The sequence below is a fragment of the Balaenoptera borealis genome (genome assembly GCF_965194805.1).
Source record: "Balaenoptera borealis genome assembly, chromosome: 4".
Lineage (NCBI taxonomy): Eukaryota > Metazoa > Chordata > Mammalia > Artiodactyla > Balaenopteridae > Balaenoptera > Balaenoptera borealis.
The window spans coordinates 83,836,900-83,853,965 of NC_138861.1; the positions used below are offsets into that span (position 1 = coordinate 83,836,900).

Consider the following 17,066-nt stretch of genomic DNA (forward strand, 5'->3'; position numbering starts at 1 on the left):
GCCTCCCTTATGACTGTCTCTTACCTAAAATAAATGAAAAAGAGAATGTATAGCTAATTCCTCTTTACTTCATGATAAACCATGCTCTCTTTTATTGAAAAATCAGAAAGGTGAAGAGATTGGTTCCTGTGGTCAGCCAGCTTGTTCCATATAAGGACTGATTTTCTATATCCCCTGAAACCATCGTTTCTTTCAGTAATTAACTTAAGTAACTTTCATTAAGCGGTTAATAGATGCTAGGTATCAGGGATGCACAACCAAATAAGGAACACTCAGTGTGGCCCTCTGAGTGTCAGGGTCTGAACCAGTTCCACCAGGAAATCCAGAGGAGTGACCCACAAACTTGGACCATAGCAAGCTTTCAGAGAGGTGGTAACTTTTGAAATGAGCCTCAAAAGATTATTTTACCAGTTAAAGGAGAGCAGAGGTCTTTTCAGAAGAAAAAGAATAGGCACAATGACACAGAGGGGTCCCTGCAACTAAAAGCTGCTTTTCTGAAAAATGATTTTCCCCCCTGATCATTTGGGGACTGTGGGGTGATAGCAGGTCTCCCTTGGTCTGAGCTTCCATTCTTTGTTAAAATCAGCTGGGATTGGTATTCAGGGGGAGTTGTGGGGGACTGTTATCACACATCGTCGTGAGGCAGGTTTCAGTGTGTCAGCACAGGTTCTGCCGGTGTGTCACTCTAACTTAAATTTAGCTGCCATAGTCCTAGGCGCATCCATTTTGGCTTCTTCCTTGGCTACTTTAAATGAGACTCATTTATTGTAATCTGTTTTTCATATGGTTGGGATCTATTTTTTATATAGACCATAATATTGGACTTGTAAGATAATGACTTTTAAACTGTGAGAGTGGTTTTCAAATCTCTCTTTTTTTCTAAGAGCAGAACCCATTTTCCAAACTAAATATTGCCTGAATATATTTATATATTTTCAGTGTATATGTAATGTACAAAAGCAGAGCTGCTCTGGTTAACAAGTGGAGAGGTGGGGAGAAGCCCCTAACTGGCCCTCCCTTCAGACCCTACCTTGCCCTCATCATGGTCCACGAGTGGCTTTTCAGGACTCTGGGGCTCCACGGAGCACAGTTTGGAAACCAGATAATATTCCGTCTGTGTGTGAAATTTTTAGGAAATGTGCTTCTCAAAATTTCTATAGATATTTTCCCTCACTTTTCAACAAAAGATCAGAACCTCCTTGTGGTCATACACAAGATGTTTCTGGCTATATTTGAATTAATGATGCAAAATGCCATTGACACATTAACGGTAGCATTACATTAAAGGCATTTAAAATGTGGAAGATTTGTAGAGCTTTTCCTGAAGTCAAGAATGTATTTTTAATATGTTACAAAATAAGTGGAAATGTTATAATATGATTAAGGTTGTACTTTTAAGCCCTGCTGTCTGTCTTATCCCTCCAGTGTTTGTTCAAACAAGTAATTCAGTTTTCAAAATTTAGTTAAAAGCCTTATTCCCTTGGGGGCTATAACTCCTAGCATAATTCCAAAAAAATGTATCCAAATAAGCCAAGAACATCCAAGAAGATAATGCCATGTGTCCCTTGGTGCAATGCTTTGTTACTTTTCTACCCAGCTCATCTGAGCACCAGAATGCCCCCCTTCACCTCCAGGGCACAGTAAAGGAGAGAGGATGTGAAAGGTTTGAAAAAGTTCTCTGGATAGGGTTTTCCCTAGTGACAGTCATTTTTAGAGGATTTAGGACTTTTACATCAGTCTATAAAATATCATCAACATCTCTGCTACACAGTTGTACAGTTTGGGCTCCAACACTTGCATTCAGATGGTAGACTTTTCAGGATTAAAAAGAAATCATTTCTCTAATGCTATGAGTTGTTTCAGGATGTTCCTGAAACATCTTTTTTTTCTTTTACTAAATAAAGGTCAGGAAAGTGACAGTTATTACTAGGAAACCCAAAACATTCAGGAACAAGAAGGCTCACATAGTTAAAATGCCAAAGGGATTGTGAGAATCACATCAGATACTTGAGGTGTCTTGACCCAGTTTGAAGAGAATTGTAGCATCACTTCGGTTTTGTGGACAGAAAACACCTTTTCGTCTCTGTTCATCACCACTTGAAAGCATTTACAGTTGTCTCATTCTTTCAGACAACACACTTGACCTGTTTTACCTTCTTTTAGCCTATTTCTTTTGAAAGACAATGTATTTGGACTTGTAATTTAGATTATGAAACTACTTATAGTGTTCGTCTATGTTTTTAAATATTATTTTTTAAATTAAGAATTTATTTGTTATTTGGTCGGGAAAAAATTGCAAATAAATAACAGAATAATTATCAAGTCTTATACTTCACTAGCAGTGGTTTCTCTGTAATTTCTCACCTTCCTCTTTGATCTGCTACTTTATATTTATTTCTAAGACACAAATTTATTTGCCTCATACTCATAGTATGCTGCTGGATTCCTTTGAAAATTAGTGGTACAGAGGGCTTTGATCTTACTTATTGGGGAATATTTTATAATTAAACCATGGGTTGAAATATGAAGGTATTCCTTCGTGGTAAATAGAGTTTTTGAAAATTTTTTATATTTATTTGCTTCAATAGGGAAATGCAATTGCATAAATTACCTTCTAATCGCTTCTGATGTTTAGGAAAGCAAGTTATTTATCTTGAGCATTACAGAAAACAGTGAGATATAATACTTGTCTAGTATTTCCCTGGTGATAAAATTGTTCTTCTTCTCTTATTATGAGGCATAAATTACAAAATATGCTTTTTGAAAAATCAAAACTCACCCCATACTTTTATCTGTTAACGTTTTTTAGATTAATTATGGGTCAGAGAGGATCATTTTTGAGCTTAAGAGTAATCAAAAAGCTACAATTTTGGCAGCATTTAGTGCCCCTTTGAACCAGATAGCTGTGTTGTGTCTTATATGCACAAATTTTATAATTCACAGTTAATATATATCTTCCACTATCTTGAAGCTTCATGAGAGCAGGGATCATTTTTATCGAATTCATCTCTGTGTCTCCAAGACTGCCTGTCTGGCCTGTATTAATCACTGAATAAGTATTTTATGAATAAATGAATGAGTCAATTAAATAATTAATTCAAAGGCTAAATTTACTTAGTAAGTGCTTGCTTAATGAAAGCCTGCCTTCTGTTACCCACATAGTTCATGCTTTCTGCACGTTGAGGATGTTGGTTTCAAATGCGTTGTCACTAAGGATTACTTTAGGGATGTGTTAGAAAAGGTAGCTAAGGATTTTAAAGAATGCATTCGTTAGAAATTTAGACTCAGTCATTTTTTTAAAAACCTGTCTTCCTAGTTATTTAACATATGAATGTGGGACGCACTTGGTCGCAGAGATTCAACAACAAATGCCTCAGCACTTGTCAGGCTCTGTTGTGGGCTCTGGGGGCACAGGAGGGGGGAAGGATGGAAAAATCCCTGTCTTCATGTCAGTGCAGGGAGATAGGCAGTAAACTTGAACACTGGAAAATGTCATTGCAGACAGGGCTTAGCACCCTGGGCTCCGCGATAGGCACCTGAGACAGGACAGTGAGGTAGTTAGTGATCTTTTTTTTTACATTATTTCCTTGGTTCCTCCCCAAAATGTGGTTGACATTTCTGGGATTTTTTAAAAGACTGCCTTGATGTGGCATAATACAGATCAACCATTACACTCGGGGTAACTAACAGCAGTCCAGCACCCTTCCCAACATATGGTGGGGAGTGGTGTAGAGGATTCCTAGAGAAATAGAAAACTTAATGAAAAGCAGAACTTTTCCTGAACATTTATGACTGCCAAATTCACAGTAATTTCTGTATTCGAACTGAATACTTTTTCAGATAAAACTACCCGTTTCTATTCTTAGTAGCTGCCCATATCACTTTCATTTGTACTAAAAACTGAAACATACTAGATGAAAATTTACATGATGTACTGGTGATTTTGTGGTTTCAAATTCCAGTAGTTTCCTGTTTTACTGTTTGCTTAAGAACATTTGCAGTCTGTCAGCTTATCTACTAAGAAGACCTGCCAGTTTTTGAGCCTTTACTAAGCTTCAAGTCCTCTGCTCCTTAACTTGATTATTTAGTTCCAGGGGCCTCTAACGTGGGGTACACAAAATGAACCACTGGGGTAAGCAAGAAAATGTTATAACTTCTGTTTCTATTTATGTTTTACTCATCTTTTTTTTACAATTTATTGTTGCATTTTGCAATGTATATAATTTATTAACATTAACAAAGCAAATCGGTTATACAAAAGATATAGACATACCTAGGTCTTAGGTAAGTACTCAACATCTTTTCCTACCTGTACTCAAAAAAAAAAAAAAGGTTAAGGTAAACAATCTATTTTCATCCTCAAAACAACTCTAGTACAGCCATATTATTAGCCTTATCTTGCTGATGTAGAAATTCTTAAGTTATTTGCTGAAGGACGCATATCCAGTAGTTGGCAGAGCAGGGATTCAAATCCCAGTTCTGTCTTAATTCCAAATCTCATGTTCCTAATCCGTATGTTATTCTGCCAGCATGGTTTAAAAGAAAGCAAGAATGTATGTAAAATGTTGGTGACTTGAAAAGTAAAATGTAACCACGTGTGTAGTTGAGTCATCATGAGATCAGCCCCTGGGGTTGGGAGGCATGGTATTCAGGACCCGTCTGCGTAGGAAATGAGGCAGGCTGTGTGCACTCTGTGTAATGTAATGTACTCTATCCTCCTTAAAAATGAAGGTGGGAATATGTTTTTCATGATTTTCCCTCAACTCATCTTTAGAGTCTTCTTAGTGAAAGTACTTAATGTTCCCTTAGATCTCTAATCTCACGCTTCTCCTTTCTGGCTGATCGATCCCTTATTATGAACGCTTCGAGGTAGACTTGCCACACTGGGTTTTGCTCTCTTCTCACTCAGATAAGATGGATGTGTTGTTTTTGCAGGCTACACCCAATCGCCTCTCAAATCCTGATTCTTTTCAGCTGGGTGTGTGAATTCTGACCTTATTTGGCAAGCCCTTGGCTCCGTGAGAATTCAAATATGATTTCTGTGGTTCAAAAAGCACCAAGTTAAAACCTCCTTCTTGGCCTTGGTTGCCTGATTTCTCCAGAAGCAGGCTAATGAGCCATGCCAATGATTTAACGCCGTTAGTCTTAGTGTACTCTAGCTCAGCTTCAACTGAAAGGACAGAGGTATGAGAGTCTCTTCTGTTAATAAATAAAACCCCTTTGTTGTGTGCAAAGAGATGTTGAGAAGAGAAGCACAAGAGTGAATGATGCCCAGTGGAATGCAGACCAGAGAGAAGCCGGTGAGCTTTGAGAGCCAGCGTTGTAGAATGGTTCTGAGAATCCCATGGCCACCAGGGCCTCTGTATTCCAGAGCTACCATACCTTAAAGCTAAAGAGCATGATGACTGCCACAGTCTCCCAACTGGTCTGGCAGCCTCCATTCTTCCCCATCCATCCCCAGTTGGCCACCGGTGAACTCTCTGAGGGTAAATCTGATCCTGTCCCTCCCCTTCTACAATTCTTCCCCAGATGTCCTTTGCCTTTGGAATCCCAAACATAAAAAATAGCCCCTTTGATTTCCATTCCCTGCCGGTTTTTCCAGGCTTATCGTTTTCCTAACTTACTACTCAGAGTTTGAGATGACTGATCCAATTTCATCCTCAGAACAACCCTATTAAATTAGCATTACTTAAATCACCACACACCTCGCTTCACCGATTCCATATTGACTATACGGCAGCTTCTCAAACACAATGTGCATTTGCATACCTCTGTCTTTGCAACATGTGATTTCTTCTGTTTGGGATTTCTTCTCACATCCCTCCCCACCTCTCCCAAGTGCTTGGCTAATTCTTAATTCTTCGTTTAGGATTTTAGGTCAAGTGTTAACTCGTGTTGGATGGTTTTTTTGACCCACCCAAACTAAGAAAATACTTATTTCCTGTTTTTATCTTTTGTACTCACGGAAAATTTTGTGTTTACTTCTAAGATAGTATATAGCATATAGTAATGTGATTATTTAGGGAGAGTACTGTTTTTCTCTGATGGTAATCGTATATTACAGTTGAGAGGCTCTGTCTATAGTTTGGGATTGCAAGGAGAGGAGAGAGAACTGGGACCAGAGGACCTAAGGCCAGGCTAAGAAAGAAGGGTCAGAGCTGACCCAGAAAGTATCAAGAGCAATCAGTCAGGATGGAGGCCGGTGCAGAGATGCGCTGCTCACCAGTATTATGCATCAAGGGTCTGCAAACTCCAGCACAAGAACCACATTCACCCACTGCCTATTTTTGTAAATAAAGTTTTATTGGAACACAGCTCCAGCCATTTGTTTACAAGTTGTCTTTGGCCATTTTCACACTACAGTGACAGCACTGAGTCGTTGCAGCACAGAATGTACGACCCTCAAACCCTAAAATATTTACCATCTGTCTCTTTACAGAAAAAGTTTGTCAACCTTGCTGGAGACAAGCAATTAGGTCCTCAAACCAGCAGCATTGTCACCAATGCACATTTCCAGGCCTCATCTCAGACCTACTCAGTGAGAAATTCTGGGGGTAGGGCCCACTGATCTGTGTGTAATAAGCCCCTCAGGTAAATCTGAAGACCGCTGCTCTCCATTTCTGCTCCTGTGGCTAATTACTTGGGGCTTGATGACAGACAGGCAGCAGGGTCTAGGAGAAACAGATACCAACGCAAGTCAAGGGGGTACAGTCAGAAAACAAGGAAGGGAGGATCCAAAGAATGGATTCTGAAGTACAAATTCGAGGAAGGAAGGGACTATGGTTGTGTCCCACCATCTTGCCCAGAACTACCTGCTCGGTGTGTGTGTGAGGGAATGAATGCAGGCACACGTGTGTGTGTGGAAGGGAACCAGTCCCAAAATGTGAGTCTGGGGCCTGCAGGTGGAAACAGGAAACAGGTACCTCTGGCAGGAACGCCTCAGGACTGAGGCTGAAACCCATTCACGGAAACAGAGTATTACCGAAAACTGAACAACAGAGACAAATGTTTAAAAACCTGATGATTTACATAAAATTCTAACTTTCATTTAATCTCAGTTTTACTTCCCATTCGCTGCCTTGGGGTGTGTATTGATTCTTGGTGTCTTGTTTCTACCATCCTAGCTCAGCTGTACCCCAGTTTGACCTTACATAATTTATTCAACCTCCCCGAAGCTATTAACTGAATGAATCAGTGTAAAGCACGTAGCAGTATCTGGTATTTCTGTGCTAAGGAAATGTTTCTTCATCTGCCTAGTCACAATCTTATTTTATGTTGTAAGAAAGGTTCCCAAATGTTACTACTATTTATTCATATTTACTCCAGTGATAAAACTTTATTTACCAGTATTATTCCTTTTATTTGTCTTCAAAGAAACTTCTGCCTGATAGTCCATGTTATCGTCTGAAGCCCAAGTTGATATGAGTTTGATAACTATGCTTTTTCTCATTTAGGAACATATCATAAACTTTTAAAAAATACGAGATAATCTAAGCCCTGGCACAATATTTGCTTATATGGAAATAGGTCATTTTAAGGTTCCGTTATTTCCCAATACATGTAATATAAATGTATTGGGGAAAAAACACAATTTCCAAATCTGTCATAATACATTTTACCGTAGTTTTTAAATGCTCTACATGACGTTTGTATCTTCACTAGGGTAGAAATTTTATACTTATATCCCTTTTTAAAAGCATTACATTATGAACATCTAAAAGAGAAAATAAGATTATTGATGACTTTTCTAGGTAAATAAATATTATTTCATGATTTTTCAGTGATAACTAAATCTATATTATATCAAAGAGGCATCAACTGAAACCTTTATAACTTTTGGCACGGTGACATTTTGAAAGTAAAATTAGTCTTTGGAGGTTTTTTTTTTTTAATTCCATAAATGCCATGGGAATTTTATCACGTTTCAACACTTGCTGAATATGTAATTCCCATAGTGACCATTAGTGGCCATCTGTGTAAGGTAATACATGTTTGGGATGAAATTGATTATGGCCTAAACACTCTTGTGTTATGATCAGGAAAAGCACGCAAAGTTCAAATCTTTTTTCCTAATGATCATTGTGTAGCTAAAGATATTCATTTCCAGAGGCTGGACAGCCTATCACTCAAGATCTAATCTCACAATAAATGACACCAGGGCCAAAGGAAAGGAGCCTGCAGAGCCTTCCACTAAAATTAGTAATTGCTGTACCTGAGGATCTCTTAGGATAAAGGGAAAATTAACAGGCTTTCAAATGTAGTTTTTCTTTCATAGGCATCAAAGTAGACCCACTGCAATTTTGCTAAATATTCAGAAATGTTTCATTAGAAATTCCTGTTATCATAGCCACCAACACTCTCCAAGTTTAACCTACTTGTAACATTTGTCAGCATATTCATTGCTGGCCCTACCTTTTTGGTACTTTATATTATCTTTGCCTGGTTTGGAAAATGTTTCCTTTTTACCTGTGCAAAACCAGCTGCTTTCCTTCTTTCAAATATGCTTTCAGTGCCATCTCCCCCGTGCAGTCATTTTATTTTTATTAGGTTTGTGCAGAGTAGTGTATACCCACGTACTTCCTGAGCTCATATATCCCCCTAAAGTAGAACTAGAAAATAGGCAAATAAACTTGTTTATATATTTCTAATTAGTGTATTCACATCTTGGCTCTCACATTATCTAGTTACCCCAGGGTTTTGTGAAACATACTACAAAAAAAAATACTTTTTTGGTTTAAAATTTTTGAGAACTTATATTACTGAACTATCTTCATGATCTTTTAAAATCTTATCATGCTTTCTGTGGAATATCTAACATTTGAACACAACTATATCCTGATCTTCCCTGGCATGTGGGCCAGAATGATTTAGCTACTGATTTCCTAAAAGTAGCTGAAAGAACTGATGGAATCATTGTCTCAATGTTGAAATACAGCAGTTATGATGCTGGCATAGTTGATGCTGGCATAGTTGATGCTGAACTGGTCTTCCTTTTCATTCTTGAACTTCTTGATGATGATTATTCATCAGGTTTTGATAGATTTCAAATCTGCTTCCCATTAAATATAATAAAATAATGCTATCTTTTTAAAGAAGGAAATTTGCCTTCCTGTCTTATATATTATATACTAGGAAGTCATGCATCAAGTGAATCTAATAGCTGCATAAGTTATTTGGAATATATTGAAGAGAAAATAGTCTAGATTGCAACAATACTTTAGAACATTTGGATTGGGTTTGTTTTTGTTTTTGTTTTTTCTTTGTTTGTTTTGTCATTCACTCGCTCTGCAAATATACCAAATGCTGACTATCAGTGTTCTGGAGATACAGTATAAAGGTGAACAGAACCTGGTCCCTACTTTTCCTTTTTCAACTTAAAATTGCACTTCTTATAGGTAGCCAGGGACCAAAGACTCCCCAGAGCTCTTCTTCAGCATCTCCTCGGAATCTGATGTGGTATGTCTGGGCTCACAGGGTCTTCTTTGAGTCAGCACTTAGTGCTCAGGCCAGCATTCTTATGAGGAATATGCCCAAGTTAAGGGCCCTTCACTCCCCCATGCCAAATAAGGACATCAGCCTACAACCAGAGCAGGAGCTGCATTTGTTCCTCTACCTGATATTACTTGAGTAGAAAAGAACTTAAAGAAGTCAACACTAGCCCCTCACAGACTGATGCCTACTTAATTTACTTCAGCCAGCATTTATGGGGCAGAGACTGGGAGTTGACCACTGTCTTGGGCACCATCGTAGACACAAAGGGACAAGAACGCGATGGGCAATACCGAGGATCTTGGTTCAAGCCCTGCCCTTCCGTAATCTATCAAGTTATGTCACTGTGACAAATCATTGCCCCCCTCTGGGCTCCTGTCTCCTCATTTGTGCAGAAACAAGGAGCTGGGAGGCATGATCCCTAATTTTGAACAAAGCTACCAGAGTCATACGTTTAAACAGGTAATCTTAATATGATAAATTAAGTATGTAAAGATGAGCCAAGTTCTATCAGAGCACAGCAGAGGGGAAAACTGGTTTTAAGAAGTAAAGGAAAACTTCTTTTGGACTTCCAGGATGAGCGACGTTTCACCAGGCAGGGCCGTGGTGGATGTGTGTGTGTCTGTACACATACCTACGCCCGTAAACACATGCATGCATGTATATACTAACACTGATGCATAGGCTCGCCCATCTATATTTAAGCCCTGTGGCAGAGACTGCAGGCCGGCTAATTTAACACCTATTCCTACTGCCCTTCTGCCTTGCCCCTCCACTGAGGCTGGAAAAGCTAAATACTAACAGTTAGGATGGCCATGTAGCACCATCGGACCCGTTGCTGTATTTGGAAATACACTGAGGACTTTTAGAAACCCTTTTGCTTTTCAAATAAGAGGTGGATACAGTTGGTTTTACCACCTTTTCCTTGTCTTCAGTGTGGCTGTTATAATTATAGCTGTGACAGCCACCTTGAGACATTGAGAGAGATCTGGAGAATGCGTGGAAATATGGTCAAGCCAACGATCTTATACCCACAGCTACCCACTTCAGTACTAAAGATGTTAGAAATAGGAGTCTTTATTTAAGCCACTTTCAGTCAGATTTTTTTCTATTATTTATAGCCAAAAACATTCCTAAGCAATATACTCATCAACTACACACACTCACTCTTATGTGTTTGTATATATATTTAACTTTATTTTCCATGCCTACCAAGACTTGGGGCTATTTTTAGACTTGAATTGTGATGAAAAGTAAATAGGACTTAATGTTAAAGGAAAAAATAGAAAATGGAATGCTTTCTTTGTTATTATCAACCCAGACACTATCCTTTGCAGTAATTTCCCTTATATCTAGTCTGTCCTTGTCTGATACTGTAAATAAAAAAATGAAGGCAAGGAGGGAGAACATAGTTGAGAAGAAAGATAAATGCTGAAGTAGTTCATCCTGGAGGTTAGGTTATGCGGAAAATGGGTAAGACTGAGAATCAGTTGGTTGTGGCTTGCAGAACACCGTTGGGAAGGGTACCCGACTAGTGACAATGCCTGGTCACATGATGGAAAGAAAGATTTAAATCTTAGTCCATCATTGCCCACTCCTATGTATTTAGGACCGAGAACACCATTATCTGTTTCCATTTGGCAGGCCAGGTTTCCCTAACAGCCAGGAGATTGTTCTCACCTTTCCCTTCATTTAGGAAGATGAGAGAAGAAACCATTCTTCTTCTTTGTCAGAGATGAGAACAGCTTTCCCAGAGTGTTTTGGTTGTGTTCAGTCTTGTATGAAAGATACCATCTAAGGAGCAAGAGATCTTTACTGGACTCTGACCTTCCACTATGCAAACATGGAACCATGTGAAAAACACTCAGCCTGTTCTTTCTTTCAGAGACTAATGCTATCACTTTGTTTATTGCTCCTTTCTTCATCCTTTCTCATTATATTTTGTGTCTACATTTCCTGACGCTGCATCAAATTACAATTTAATAGTGTCAGCCTGTAACTTTACTCTTTTTCAAACAGGTCAGTTAGATTACTTCTTCACTGTGGTGATCTTCCATAGTTTTTGTTTTTATTTTTTCTTAATAACTGCCTGCTCCTTTTTAACTGTTTTTGATTCCCCCCTTCTACATTTGTGTGTGTGTTTTTAGAATCAGTTCCTTACCTTAGGGAGGAGTAAGGTAAGACAGGTAGCTTCAGGAAGCCTAAGTCTCCTGCCAAAAGTACTGGATGAAAGTTAGGGATCCTTGACAGAGAAAACTCAACGGGGTATTTGGAATTTACAACAAATTCATGAATTATCATTTAGTCTCTGATTTTAAAACATATATACACTTCAATTTTTCATTCTTAAAGAATCTAAACTGTTTTTTTTTTTAATCTTAAAAATGTTGCCACTCTCTTTCTCCAGAATCTTCAGCTACTTGGAGCCACAGCCATCGAGGATAAATTACAAGATCAAGTGCCTGAAACCATAGAAACTCTAATGAAAGCAGACATCAAAATCTGGATCCTTACAGGAGACAAGCAGGAAACTGCCATTAACATTGGTAATTCACCTAGTTTAAACTTTAAGTCATGGTGCTTTTTAACATGTTTTGATATATTTTAGAAGATAGATTTGAGATATTTCAAGATTTGAAAGACTTGGTATTTTGAGATTTCCATATTTGTTAATATCATTGGGCTTGTCTATTTACTTACGGCCGCAGTGCCCCTTTAAATGTGCAACGATTGTATATACAGCCAAACTTCAGCTCTTGCAACTATGTAACGCCCTCTCTCACCTTTGTATCCCTGCCTAGCCCCACCTCCCATCCATAACTGACACATGTAGGTAACCATTCTGCAGTTGTCTGCCAAAATCTGGAGGTGGGGATTATGGCAGGCTTGTATACCGACACTTGTTTCTGTGACCAAAGGTTATTTCTGAGATAGCAAGTAAGGTTCTTGCCAGTTTTCATTCATCCTACAGTTAATTCCAATTTTGCAGAAAGAGGTTGTATTAGGCAGCTCAGGCTGCCATAACAGAATACCGCAGGTTAGATGACTTAAGCAACAGAAGGTTATCTTCTCACAGTCCTGGAGGCTGGAAGTCCAAATCAAGATGTCAGCAAGTCAGTTTCTCCTGAGACCTCTCCTCCTGGCTTGCAGATGGCCGCCTTCTCTCTGTGTCCTCACCTGGCCTTTCCTCTGTGGATTCTCACAGAGCATCTGGTGTTTCCTCCTCTTCTTATAAGGACACTAGTCCTGTTGGATTAGGGATCACCCTTATGACCTTAGTTAACTGTAAGTAGCTCCTTAAAGACCCTATCTCCAAATGCATTCACAGTGGCAGTTAGGGCTTCAACATATGAATGGGGAGGTGGGGACACAATTCAGTCTGTAACAGAGAAGAAAGGTAATATTCGCTGTTAGAGGCCTATAGTACCAATAATATGCAAGAAAAATATTGCTTTTTTCCTCAAATTCAGTAATAGTTTGTTGCCTGAACACTGTGAACCCTGACAGTAACCTCTGGATGATATTGATGATATGAATTATGTGCAAAACTCTCCCAAAACTAAAGAAGGCATTTCAGCAGTATTCACAAGATGAAACCACATTTTTAGAAAGTCATCAAGTATCATGTATCTAAAAACATATAACTAATACTCCTTTTAGAAGTGTGAGTAATGACAGTATTCTGTGATAAATACTGTATTTATAAATATAGTATTTATGTTAAATAGTATAAATACTATAAATTTATAGTAAATTGATGTTGTTAATAGAGGAAAATTAATTTTTAAAAGAAACCTAGCCAGTAGAAGTTTAAACCTACAGGCCAAACAAGTTGTTAATTTTGATTATAAAAATTATCACTGGTGTTAAAGACAAAATGGAAAGAAGATGTATGAGAATACAGAATTCTTTAGAATCAGGAGACCTGGAACACACAGATATGATAAAGCAACATGACTACAGATAGAGGAAAAATGCATGGTGGTAAAGAGTAATATGTGGGCAAAATAAGCAATCCTCAAGATGGTTCCAGATATGTAGCCATTATGAAAGTTCCTCTGGAAAGGAGAGGATGGTGGTGGTTTCTGGCAACATTTAACTTTTAGAATCTTAGGCCATAATTGTTCCTAGAAAAGGGAAGGTAAGATTGATTCATTCAGCAAATGATGATGGTGCCTATGGTGCCAGGCATCAGTTAAGAACAGGGAACAAAACGTATCAGAGTCTCTGCCCTCAGAGCTCAAATCCTAGTCAAGGAAACAGACAATAAAGTAAATGAGAAAGACACATAGTGTATTCGATGGCAATAATTGCTCTAAAGAAAAATAAAACAAGGAAGGGAGAATAGGGCATTGCACAGAGGGATTCAGTTTTAAATCAGGAAGTCAAGAAGAACTATTGAGAAGGCGACATCTCAGGAATGACCTAAGAGAGGAAGAGATGTCACTTGGATGATTCGGGAGAGCTGTCTTCTGTTCTAGAGAAACAACAGAAATGCAAAGTGTGAGGGGAGGAGAAGAGGTCAGCAGTGTAGCAGAGCCCAGGTTGGATGGGCCTCCCAAACTGTTGTCCAGACTTGGCTTTTACACTGAGTGAGATGGGAAACCATTGGATGGTACTGAACTGAGCAGAGGAAACACTTGATCTGACTTTCCTGTTAAAAACAAAACAAAGCAAAACTATATATATATCCATCTGGCTGCTAGACAGAGTAGACTCAAAGGAAAGCAAGTGTTTAAGCAGGAAGACCAGAGGCTATTGAATTAATCCAGATGAGATATGGTGGTGGCTTGGACCCAGGTGATAACAGGAGAGGTGGTGAGAAATTGTTGGGTTCTGGATGGATTTTGAAGGTAGAGCCAACAGGATTGATTGATAGATTAGATGTAGGGTATGGAAGAAAGAAAGGAATCAGGGGTAACTTCAAGATCTTTTAGCCTTAGCAACTGAAGGATGGAGTTGCCATTAATCAAATGAGGAAGACTAAAGGAGAAACGGGTTTTCTGGGGGAAGGTTAAGAGCCTGGTTTTTGGATATGTTCAGTTTGAGATGCCTATTTTACACCTAAATGTCTGCTATTAAGTAGGCACTGGCATGTGAGAGTCTAGAATTCAGGAAAGAGGTCTGAATGGGATTTATGAGTTCTAGAATGGTCAACATTTAGATGGTATTTAAAACCTTGGGAAGGAATGAGATCACACAGGGAGTGAGTGTAGATGGTATTGTGTTAAATGTGAGGCCCGCCAACAAGGTTGCCTGTTTTTCTCCAGCCACGTTCAGCTGTAGGCAGACAGGTGCAGAGTGGGCCGAGTTGGTTTAATCAGCAGGTAATTTTGCCCTGCGGCAAGTATAGCAAAGCAAGAGAGGGCAGGAGAGTAGAGGATGTGATGCAATCCAAGGGCAGGAAGATTGTGATGGGATCAGTGGTCCAAGAGAGAGCCAGACAACCCTCCTGAACCCTTCTCCCAAAACAACCACTGGCCCATCTTCTGCTCTTCGTGTTGGTCATCGTGAAGGATGTTCCATAACATTTATCAGTTTTCAGGACGTTGAGAATCCTTAGTATAATCTCTTTCCATATTTGTTTACCAAGACAGCCTTAACACTCCAGGTAATGTCCTTGTATCTTACCCTCTTAACAGCAAGCAAGAGCATTTCTTTTTTAAACTTCCTGCAAACCTAGAAAACAGCTGACTGCCATCACTTCTATTAAAATAGATAAAATTTTAATTTTATCAAATAAAATAGATAAATAATAAAATTTAGAATTTTGTACTATTATCATTTTAACGTCTTCACCTCTTCTCTCTAGAGAAATTAATTATATTAATCAATTTACTCTGTTTGGACATAGGACACTCCTGCAAACTTTTGAGGAAGAACATGGGAATGATTGTTATAAATGAAGGCTCTCTTGATGTAAGTAAGATTATCTTTTTTTTAAAAAAAAACCTTTAATAACTAAATTGTCTTGTAGCATTTTATTTTATATTCAGCTAGCTGTGGAAATATTTTATTTTTCTGAGGTTAAAAGATACCTTACTACTATTGTTCTGCTAGAACAAACGTACACTGTTTTGAACCATTGATGTAAATAGATGCTAGCTTTGTGTCTATGACATCTAAAAGAAATTGCTAAATGATTTGCTTTATGTTGTTAGACAAGAAAGCTGCTTTACAAAAGCATTGTGTCAGGAGGTTGCTGAGTGACTGCAACTTATTTGTATCTGCCTGGGTATTTTGTATATTAAGCATTTAATGTCTGCTTTAGCTTCCAGTGTTGATATTTTGCTTCTTTTAAAAAAATGTGAAAGCTATTGAACAACACCAAATAACCAATAGTCAAGTTGTTTTTTGTTTTTTATCATTTATTTTTTTGGCTGTGTTGGGTCTTCGTTGCTGCACACGGGCTTTCTCTAGTTGCGGCGAGCGGGGGCTACTCTTCATTGCGGTGCGCGGGCTTCTCATTGCGGTGGCTTCTCTTGTTGCAGAGCACGGGCTCTAGGCACGCGGGTTTCAGTAGTTGTGGCACTCAGGCTCAGTAGTTGTGACTCGCGGGCTCTAGAGCGCAGGCTCAGTAGTTGTGGCGCACAGGCTTAGTTGCTCCGTGGCATGTGGGATCTTCCCCGACCACGGCTGGAACCCATGTCCCCTGCATTGGCAGACAGATTCTTAACCACTGCGCCACCAGGGAAGCCCTCAAGTTTTTTTTTTTAATGTCCTAACTTCTGGGCTGAAATATGAATTCCTAGGATGTATTTTTTCATGGCTGTGATCACATGAAGTTATATTTGGAAAAGAGGGAAAGATTTTTTAGAATATAGTGTAAAATAAAAGTTAACAAAAAAAAAAGTAGGTCAAATAACCCGTAAATATTTTAAAGGAAAGGTGAGTATTTACAATTTAAGGTGGAAGACAGAACAGGAGAGATGATTATACAACTGCTTGAAATAGTCATTGAGACGCAAAGAGCAGAGCAGAGCAAACCTGTTAATTAGGGATGTTGGAGAAGCCGAGACCAGCTCTGTAGAAGGGATGATGAAGAGGCAGATGTTTTGAAGTTGGATATAAAACAAATTACATGTAAGAAGTATTTAGCTTCTGATTTTTAAACTGGAATGACGATCTCTTTATTTGTCCTGAAAACAGTCCTTGTGATACTCTTCCCATTCTTGTGAAATCTTTAAGCGCCTTGTAGCCTGAAGAATAATATATGATTTTGCAATTATGAGAGTTGTTTATGCCTTTAATTATTGGGGAAGTGCTTTTTGTGAATGAAGCTTTAATCCTAAACACACACCCACACACACACACAAAAAAAAGCCAGCCCTCCAGAAGCTTATAAATAATAAGGGAAGTAAAGTGCATACAAGTAACAGATATGTAAATAAGGTAGATAGCTTGCTGTGAAAATATCACGATGTTTAAGGAACTATTTACAAAGTAAGTGGCATTTAGTTACATAGAAGTGAGTACCTGAGTAAGGGGGACAAAAGCAGAAAAAGCAGAAGGTTACTGCAGGTAAGTTCAAGGCATATTTGGGGCATGAAAGAGGAACATTAAACTTGAGCACAAGG

General features: G+C 38.7%; 2 protein-coding genes across 7 annotated transcripts in view; both read left to right on the forward strand.

Annotated features, from left to right (window-relative positions):
- ATP8A1 (ATPase phospholipid transporting 8A1) overlaps positions 1–17,066 on the forward strand; it is a 235,328-nt gene that overhangs the window by 124,951 nt on the left and 93,311 nt on the right. For all 6 annotated transcript variants that reach the window (XM_082390480.1, XM_082390482.1, XM_082390481.1 and 3 more), the window contains 2 exons: positions 11,897–12,035; positions 15,344–15,408. In XM_082390480.1, the coding sequence (XP_082246606.1) occupies positions 11,897–12,035; positions 15,344–15,408 (204 nt within the window). The remainder of the gene's footprint in view (positions 1–11,896; positions 12,036–15,343; positions 15,409–17,066) is intronic.
- Positions 1–17,066, forward strand: part of BEND4 (BEN domain containing 4) — a 371,611-nt gene that overhangs the window by 16,911 nt on the left and 337,634 nt on the right. The gene's annotated exons all lie outside the window — the stretch shown is intronic.